Source organism: Labrus bergylta, chromosome 1 (assembly GCF_963930695.1).
Source record: "Labrus bergylta chromosome 1, fLabBer1.1, whole genome shotgun sequence".
Classification (NCBI taxonomy): Eukaryota; Metazoa; Chordata; class Actinopteri; order Labriformes; family Labridae; genus Labrus; species Labrus bergylta.
The window spans coordinates 3,646,834-3,656,881 of NC_089195.1; the positions used below are offsets into that span (position 1 = coordinate 3,646,834).

A 10,048-nucleotide genomic window follows, 5' to 3' on the forward strand; every position below is an offset into this window, starting at 1 on the left:
AACAGAGTGAAAAAAATTTATATTCCCTCTGGGATTGATAAAGTATGTCATCTTCTTAACAAAAGCTTAAAAAATCAAGCTACCAGTTACTATTTTAAACCTTTTAAGTGACTGGACTGAACTGAATGGGTCTAATTATCAAATGTGAAGCCACGGTTTTTAGACGTATTTGAACATTTCCTCTACCAGGTTTATGAAAACAGCAGAGCAATGCAGAAATGATAGTTCACATAATCTTCTTTAAAGGGGAAATATGCTTCTTTAGGCCTTAAGGCAGCAAGTATGGAGCACGTCTAACCACTTTACTGGGCCTGTCTCCATCCTGTACTGCTCATCCTGATGAGCTGTCTACCTCGCAGAGGCTGCTAGCCTGAGGCTGAGAAAACTGCCGCCCATAAAGTCAGCACATGTGTTTAAAAAGTTTGAGCTAGTAAAACCAATGCTGATGATAATGTTATCAGCTGCAGGTTGAGTTGTTTTTACTGTGTTCACTCTGGTTAATGTTGTAATCACTTCCTTGTGTGATTACAACATTAAGTGAGCACACTGCAGGTCACCACACCCTTAATTGGGACACAAAGGGAAAGCAAGAGATGACCAAAATTGCCAGGAGTGTGTCATAAATGAAATCAATTCTAAATTAAATACCTGATTTATCTCCTGTGTAATACAAATTGTAAAACTATTCTAAAGTAAGATATTTATTCAGTTATAGAACTTAAAACTTCAAATCCACCTCAGTTAATTTTCGTAATGCACTCTGTTTCTGGCCTTTGCATCAGCCTTGGTTAAAACAATCAATATTAAGCAGAAAATGCTTACTCTTAGATAGCTTGTAAACATTCCAACATGGACACAGGGTCAAATTCCACATTACATTTTTCCTGTGGCTATGTGTGCTCAGAACCACAACTCTGCCGTCTGAGACCAACAGAAGTGGAGCCTTTAAAGAAAGTAAGTTAATATCTTATTCGCATTTACTTTTGCTCGTCTTGAACTAAAAATACTATGAAGTTGTCCATGTTGTTATATATTGCATTACAATAAATAAGCGTTATGCTCACCCTTTTGAGGTTTTTTTTGCCACTTTGACTGAAGGAAAAATTAAACAGAAACAGTCAAGTACACGTCTCTACTGGAATGATTAATATAGTCTCTTTAAATGACTTTCACCCAAAAATGTTAATGATGAAGAATGTTTTCTCACTTAATGGGTGTTCAACTGGTTTCTTATTTCTGGTTTCTGGTGTCTTTATTATCCCTGCTAGAGGGCAATTTGTTTTGCAGTCAGCAGTAAAACACACACATAAATACAGCCATGAGCAAACAACATAGAAAGGACAGTAAATAAATACAATAGATCAGAAACAGAAGCAACACAAATAGTGGTTTAAAAAGGTGATGGCAACAGGAACAAATGAGTTTCTCGTCCTCTTCGTCCTACATGCTGGCAGACTGACTCTGCGGCCTGATGGCAGCAACTTAAAGTCCTTGGACAAAGGATGACTTTGATCTGCCACGATTGACTGAGCTTTCTTAAGACACTTTGTTTTATATAAATAAGAAAGGTCAGAAAGGGACGATCCTGAGATTCTGACACACAGTTTGACAATGCGGCACCATGCAGAATGTTAAAACTGATTCAATAAAACAGGAATAAAACATCTTCATAAAAGTGCTGTCAACATTAAAATTCCTAAGCTTCCTCAGAAAGTGCACACGCTGATGAGCTTCTTTGCAGACAGCTTCAGTTTGGAGCTCGAAGGTGAGTTTTTCATCGATGATAGTCCCCAGGTACTTGCATTGGTGCACCACCTCAACAGCCTGGTTGTTAATAAAAACAGGGGAAATGACAGAGGGATTTTTCCTAAAATCCACTGTCATTTCTTTAGTCTTCAGGACATTAATGTCCAGGAAGGATGACCTACACCAGTCTGTGAATTCACTCACGACTGGGCCGTGATCTGGGTCAACAGTGCTCAGGAGGGAAACGATCACCGAGTCATCTGCAAACTTGATGATGTGCTGGTTCTCATGTCTGCTTTGACACTCATTTGTATATAGTACAAATAAAAGGGGAGAAAGGACACATCCCTGGGGTGATCCAGTAGAGGAATAAAGAACATCTGATACGATGCCAAATCTGTGACCTTCTTGTCAAAAATTCCATCAGCCAGCACATAAGACCACTGTCAATGTTGTGGATGGTCTTGAGCCTATCTGCTAAGATGTGTGGTTGTATGCAATTAAAAGCTGAGGAAAAATCAATAAAAACTAGGCATGTGAGGGTCTTAGCCCCCTTAAGGTGTGTCAGGACTGTGTCTAACAAAGTGCCCATTGCGTCCTCAATACCCCTGCCTGACCTATATGCAAATTGTAATGGGTCTACATTTGCTTCCACAGTTTTTAAAAGTGTTACGGCTGTATGTGTCCCTGTACTGTTTGTCCCTTCTCCCTTTCTGTTCTCCAGCCCAGGTGAAGCCACTAATTGAACAACGAGGCACACCTGGCCTCAGAGCTTAAAAGGCTAGTGCTGGTGGCAGGAGGTATTTGGAGTTGGGACTGCTGTGCCTCTCAGTTAGGGAGTGGCTGTTGTCTTTGTGGTCTCATTTGATCTTTGTTATCATTTAGTGTCATATTGTAATAAATCCCTTTGTTCTGACTTTAGTCTAGGTGTTTAGTGTCTTTTATTGGGTCAGTGTATGGTTTGTTGTTAGCCCCATAGGGCAGCCTTACGGTGGGGCGTAACAAAATGGGGGCTCGTCCGGGATCGAACAACCATGAGGTTTGTTTTGTGTAACTTGTGGCCTTCGTTGGGTTTTCTTGTTTGGTCACGATTGTGTTTCCTGGCGAGTATCAGTTGAGTTTAGTGTCTTAAGTGCTTTGAATCTCCCTGGTTAGTGAGGGAGTGGGCCAGCTGGGCTGATTTATTTGTCCTTCCAACGGTCCACAATTTGTTGTTTTGCCTTTTTAATTTCTGGAGGTAATCCTAGGTGGAGACCTGTTCTCTGTTGGGGGTAGGCGTGTCAGACCTTTCAGTTACGACTGAAACTCTGATGTTTGTCTCGAGCCCGGCAAGCCTCTGAAGAAAGTCAGGATTTAGTTAACAGTACCAGGTGAGATTACTTTTTGTTGCAGCACTCAGGGGCTTGCTCACTGGTGGAAGCTGTTGTACATTTGTTAGCTGCAGTAAGTGCTTTGTGCGCAGTAACTTTTGTTTACTGTGACATTTTGGTGGTAACTGTACTCCGCATTCGTTGGGCCACTCTCGAGTTGCTACTGTGGTGTAAGTATGCAACATTATTGTGGTGTGACTACAGGGTGGCCATTGGGTGTGGTGGTGTTGCAGTCCATATTTAGATGTGGTCACTTGTGTGTTACTGTTTTGTACGTTACTGTGGCAAATTTAGTGTGTGACCTTTCATGTTCCATGATGGCACGCCACAGATCAGTGGATCTTCGAGTGGTGGGTGTGGCCTCCTGGATTGTTGAATTGTTTGTGACTCCTTGCCTATATTTTACTATTAGTTAAAAGTTTAAAATTGATGTTATTTTGTAGTGTTTTTATAACAAACTATATACTCATTGTTGTAAGAGTGGGGGTGTTATGGCTGTATGTGTCACTGTACTGTTTGTCCCTTCTCCACTTCCTGTTGTCTCCAGCTCAGGTGAAGCCACTAATTGAACAACGAGGCACACCTGGCCTTAGAGCTTAAAAGGCCAGTTCTGGCTGCAGAAGAAGAGACATTTGTGGTTGGGACTACTGTGCCTCTTAGTCAGGGATTGTCTGTTGTCTTTTCTTTCTCATTTGATCTTCGTTATCATTTAGTGTGTCATATTGTAATAAATCCCTTTGTTTTGACTTTTAAGGTGTTTAGTGTCTTTTAATGGGTCAATGTATGGTTTGTTGTTAGCCCCATAGGGCAGCCTTATGGTGGGGCGTAACAAAAGTGAGTCCTTGAAAATTTTCTCAAATGACTTCATTACAAGAGAGGTAAGCGCTAAGGTCTAAAGTCATTGAGTGCTTTAGGAAAATGATTTTTGGGCACAGGTACAATTATGGAATCTTTCCATAAACAAGGAACTCTGTGGATGTGGAGAGACAATTTAAAGATAAAACAGAAAATCCCTGCCAGCTCTACAGAACAGTTCTTAAGGATGCACTCTAATTCCATCAGGTCCTGGACTTTTCCTTTCTAGTTTTACGTAAAGTTTTTTTTTTTTTTTTTTTTGGGGTGGAGGGGTGCTCAAAAGTGATTTTGTCACTGTCTTCATTGATATTTTGCTAACAAGAGCAGTAACTGCTTTCAGTTTGCACTTACATTTACTCTCTCTGTCTCACGCCCCTCTTGCTCTCTCTTGTATCAAGTAATTATTGAGTTATACCAGTGTTTTTGGTGTTGAATTGTTAACTTTGAATCATTTTTTTTTTAAATTTGTGTCAGTGTGATGGAACTAGGAAATGTTTCCTATAAACGTTTCTCAATAATCTCATAAGATATGGGCTGTGTTGAGCAGCCAGACACAGAGATAAACATTCATTCATGTTAACTGGAAAAATAAAAAACAAGTTCACTCCTTTCTCACATGCGTTACAGAATGTCTCCATCCTCACAATCAGCAGCACACACAATTCCACCTCACACTCTGACAAGGCTGGCTCGAGAGTGGCTGGCAGAGGACACACCAAACTTTGACCCAGCAGGATTGTGTGTGGGGTCCCAGGAAGTGGAAGCCAGGTTGCTGTGTAAAACACCACGCAGCATCCTGGCAGGGAGCCCCTTCTTCACAGCAGTGTTCACTGAGGTCGGCTGCACTGTGGACTGGATTCATCAAGAGGGAGCTGCGATTGGTATGCACTTCACAGTTACATCACTGCACCAACAAATCAAACATTTAAGAGAGGAAACCACATGAGTCGGCCATCTCTCAATCAGAGGGTTGGGGCTTCCATTTCCAACTCCTGTAGTCCTTGGGGAAGACAGTGAACCCTGAACTGGAGCAGCCTCTGCCATCAGTGTGAATATGGGGTTAAATGTGACATGTATTGTAAATATGAAGAAATGAAAGAAATGCCACAGCTCTTTGTGTAGCCAAAAAGCCAAAGCTATTAAACAAAAAAGCCAAACATAGGCTCTCTAAAATGAGACCAGAAAAAAAAGACATTACATAGACAAATAAAAGCAGAAAATTAAGTAATCATGTCTTTCATATTATTCTGTTGGCACAAAATACCCAGTACACATTAGACATAAAATGTTTTGCCTGCCATTTTAATGTAAATGTTAAATTTACTGGGAAGCTTATGGAAACTTTGTAAACCCTTATTGAGGTTTGAATCTGATTATCAAATAATCAATTTAGTTTAGGAGCTACTGTATATTGTCTAGGTCAAGAATTATTTATTAATGCTTATTAGCATTAGATTAGAAAAAACAATGATACAGACAGAGCTCAACGGCTGGTTTAAATGTTAACAATATATTTTAAAGGCAACTGCATGGGACATAAATACAGGTTTATTAACAACCATGTTAATAGGGGCTTTAATACATCATTCTCAAAACATTTTTTGACATATGATCCAAGGGTTGTAATAATCATTTTAATCATATCACCATTAAGATTAAAATGAACATTCTTTATTTAATCCGTATAATACATTTCTATGTATTGATTAGAAAATGTACTTATCTTAAAACATATCTTCTCTAAACTACCAGTGGCAGATTGGTTACTTTCTATTTGATGTAGATAATCTGAATACGTTTTTTTCACCTCCACAGGCCCAGATGCCATCACCCTAACCGCTGTGGTGAGAGGCCCAGCAAGGTGCCTCCTCCTGGGTGAAAGGCCCGCTCTCAACTGCCTTGCCCGGGCATCAGGGATCGCCACTCGCTGCTCTCAGCTCCGGGCAATAGCAACAGATGGAGTCTGGCATGGAGAAGTGGCTGGCACACGCAAAACCACCCCGGGCTTCCGTCTGGTGGAGAAGTATGCCATGCTGGTTGGCGGTGTGTCAATGCACAGGCAGGATCTGAGTGGAATGGTGATGCTGAAGGACAACCATGTGTGGGCATCAGGGAGCATCACACAGGTGACAGTTAAATAGCTGCCACAATGTATGGCCATACAATTTATTGAGGAAAAAATAAAAAATTAAAACATGAATTAATTTCAAACTACATGTCTACATTGCACTGGCGGACTCAGGATGCTTGAGGTGCAGGGGTAAAAATAATACAAAGGGCACCTGCTCTATGCAGTAGGGCACCAGTGCACAAAAAGTCATCATATTGCGTTTTCTCCACTAAAGGAGCACACGACCGGAAATTCCTTAAAGATCGAGGTCAATTTTTAAATATAAATACCTCTCATTGACATCCATTGGGTTCTCATTTCAACCGTTCCATCTAAAGGCCAGTATGAGAACGCACGCTTTACACAAAATGTTTTTACATAAAAAATGAACAACTAAATGTTGTTCATTACATTTTCCAAGTTATTGCGGTTGTGACTTGTCAATCACAAGGTAGCTTTTCCATAAAGCGTACCCTGATTAATAGTTTTAGTACTCTACATGAGCTGTATTTTGAGATGATCTCAAATAAAGGATTGGGATGAGTTTTTTTATGTTGCTAACAAATCGAGTCAGAAGTGGGCCCTTTTTCTAAACTTATATACACTAATACTTCCTTTTGCAACCAGTGGAGTATCTAGAAAGAATCCAGGTTTAGGGCTCTTCTACATTAGTTCACTTTTAGACCCACTTCTTATGAACAGTCTATGATACTAATTTGTTTAGCTCTTCACAAAGTGCAGTAAAAGCTGATTATATTATATGATTATACTGTCATTGGAAGTCTTTGATAATAAACCAAAGGATTGGACAAACTGAGATTTTAACTTCATAGAACGGTTGTTCAAAATCCTCACTTAAAATCAGTTATGTCAAAGGAAAAGTCAACACATTTCTGAGATACTGGGACATTGCCATTCCTAGAGCCCTACAGCTTTAGCATGCCTCACAGAAACTAGATTGAAGTTGCTAAAAAATAGTGCTTTATTTTTGTTTCAAAGTCAGATACCTTGTAGAAATGAAAAAAAAAGTTTAGTTTAGGTTAAATTTAAGTATGTAATCTGTAAAATAATCTTAATTATTAATTAAAAAACTAGTGGTCGTATTTGGAATTACAATCTTTATCTAATATTAAGTATTGGTTAAATTTAATATTTTGAAGTTCGAAGTCTTCGGTTGGCATAAAAAGAAATTCTCCCCAACAAAATACATAGCAGTTATATGATAATTACATAATTATAAAAGTTACAAACCATTAAGGGAACTGATCGTTAGGGTGTGGGCTGAAACTATGTCCACCCTTTTTAAATGTTTTGCAGCTCTTTTAACTACACAAAAAATGTTCTAAAGGATTCATACACCCAGTACTTTCTCCCATAGTCCAAAGACATGCCTGTTAGGTTTACTGGCTCGAAAGATTTCCCCTGAATGTGAATGTTATATTGCCTCCATATGTCAGCCCTGTGTCTGATTGGTGATCAGTCCACAGTGACAGCTGGATCAGCTCTAGCCCCCCAGCAACCTTTAATTGGGTAAGCAGTGTAGATAATGGATGGATGTCTGAGAGCTGAACGCTTCAAAATAACCAATAAGAGGTCAAAGGTCACATATACTTGTTCTGTTTATTTTTTACAATGTATTTATCTAAGTTATCATTAATTGGGTTATATGTTGCAATCATTTTTTTCTGGATTTGCCACACATAGACAGAGGCCTGCTGAGGTAGGAGCTTACTTAAAGGAATACTTCACCCATTAGCATTAATCTTTGTATCATTAGAAACCTGGTAGTATTTTTGAATGGTCATGCATCCCGCCCTCATTTTCCCCTGAGATGGGAAATCTTTGTATTTCTGAGTCTGAAAAGGAGCTTCCAGTGACGCAAAATGATGATTTAGAGTCTGTTTTCTGCCAGGAATTTCCAAGATACCAATTCCTTCTGGAAGAAATCTCTGAATCAGTTGAGGAAACGGCCTTATGTGTTGAAGTAAATATGTCTGTAAATGTTTTTATTATTATATTTCTACTGCTATACTGTATATTTTGGAGAAACTGTATCGATCGAATTTCCCTCTGGGATTAATAAAGTATTTGTGATTCTGATTCTGAACTAGAGGACCTTGAGTGGCCTGCAGTGCTGTGCATTCTGGGATTTGGTGTCTTTCATCCACATGAGCCAAAAAGACATTTTCTGCCTTTTCTCGGCCAAGAAGGCACCAACTTCAAAATGTATTTCACATTTCTACTACATATATGACCCAATGTCAATACAGATTCATGTTTCAACAGGTGAAGTATCCCTTTAACTGACTTGAACAAGGCCTGATAGAGAAGACTGATATCTGTCACAAAGACAACATACATTGTTTTCTCTCTATAGGCTGTGAAAGCCGTGCGGTCAGTGTGTGGCTTCAGCAGCAAGATTGAGGTGGAGTGCCGCTCTGCAGAGGAGGGCAGACAGGCGGCCCAAGCAGGAGCGGACATCGTCATGCTGGACAACTTTGTACCTCAGGTAGAGAAAATTAAAATAATCACAATGCAACTTCTTATTTTCATTGCCTGATATGCACACACTTATTAAACCATCCTCCACCCTGTCTTTCACCTACAGGAGCTCCATGTCGCAGCGTTTGCACTGAAGGAGGACTTCCCAACTTTACTGGTTGAAGCAAGTGGAGGAGTGACCCCAGAAAACTTAGCTTCTTATTTCTCCCCACACGTGGACATAATTTCCCTTGGCTGCATAACACAGGGATGCCCAGTGGTGGACTTTTCTCTCAAAGTTAAAAAGCCTTGACTCTCTAGTCTCCAAGAATGATGAGCATCACAGATATCCTGATCAGACATATCCGCACTGAGTAAATGAGAACAATTTTTGAATCTTGTTTCAATTAAAATGTAGATACTTATTTCGAGATGTGTCGATTTATTTTTGACAGCAACTGTGACAGCGCTCTATTGTTACTTAGGATTGTGAAATATTTGAGGTTCTGTTTTTGCCCTGTCATATGATAGATAAGGAATAAAGGGGAATAGAAAGTAGACAAAAGTAGATTTTCTTCCAGCCCTATGTAGGCCAAATGACAATGTCAAGAAAAGAAGAAAGGCAGTTTTAAGTTTTAAAGGTCACGTTATATCTTTTCAACAAGTTTAAATAAATCCCAGAGCTCCCCAAAACATGTGTGTGAAGTTTCTTGGTAAAAATCCACTCTGATTCTGTATTTAATCATGTCTATAAACCCCTCTATTTCAACCCTGCTCAGAATAGACTGTTTCTGTGTCTGTACCTTTAAATGTAAATGATCTGTGTCTGACCACGCCCCCTCTCTGGAAGGGGATGTGGCTTGGGCTTTCTCACTTCATGCCTTATTGTTTATGATGAGAAGGCAGACTCAGAGGGCAGAACAAACACCTAGCTGTGGGAGCATCACCCACTTGGGGGAGGGGCTACTGCCCTTTGTGATGTCATGAAGGGAAAATCTCAAAATGACCTGTTTGAGCACACATTTATAAAAAGTGGAGCAGGCAGAAGACGGAGAGGATGGACTTTTCTCATCATTGGGTGCTTTGTAGACAGGCTAGGGACACATGTTAATGTAAGAAAAACATGGTAAAGTGTAGCTTGCATAATAAGTGATCATGATTAAGTGCCGTCAAGAGGGCACATATCTAATCATGTGCTCCTTTGGTGGAGAAAACGCAATATGATGACTTTTTGTGTGCTGGTGACCCACTGCATAGAACAGGTGCCCTTTGTATTATTTTCACCCCTGCATCTCAAACATCCTGAGTCCGCCAGTGCAATGTAGACATGTAGTTTGTAGTTCAGTCAGCAATAACACTTTCTCCCCACCAACAACATAAAAGGTATGAAAATTTGAAATAAATAAGAAAATACTAAATAAATGTGTAGGCAAAGTTTCCACCCATTACGTCAATCCTTTTTAACGTTTGACTGACTCAGCATTAA

At 39.8% G+C, this 10,048-nt stretch overlaps 1 protein-coding gene across 3 annotated transcripts; it reads left to right on the plus strand.

Annotated features, from left to right (window-relative positions):
• The first annotated feature begins 696 nt into the window (after nt 1-696).
• LOC109997716 (nicotinate-nucleotide pyrophosphorylase [carboxylating]) lies at nt 697-8,987 on the plus strand. Of its 3 annotated transcripts, none has more exons than XR_010668749.1 (6): nt 697-954; nt 4,599-4,852; nt 5,787-6,097; nt 8,193-8,367; nt 8,459-8,590; nt 8,690-8,827. XR_010668749.1 is itself a non-coding variant. In XM_065963573.1 (5 exons), exons 2-5 carry the CDS (start codon nt 4,600-4,602, stop codon nt 8,873-8,875), a joined length of 882 nt encoding a protein of 293 aa, XP_065819645.1. In that variant the 5' UTR covers nt 839-954; nt 4,599; the 3' UTR covers nt 8,876-8,987. The 3 variants fall into 3 exon arrangements, 1 of the variants encoding a protein (XP_065819645.1); XR_010668751.1 differs by having other exon boundaries at nt 794-954; nt 8,193-8,307; XM_065963573.1 differs by lacking the exon at nt 8,193-8,367 and having other exon boundaries at nt 839-954; nt 8,690-8,987.
• The last annotated feature ends 1,061 nt before the right edge of the window (nt 8,988-10,048 follow it).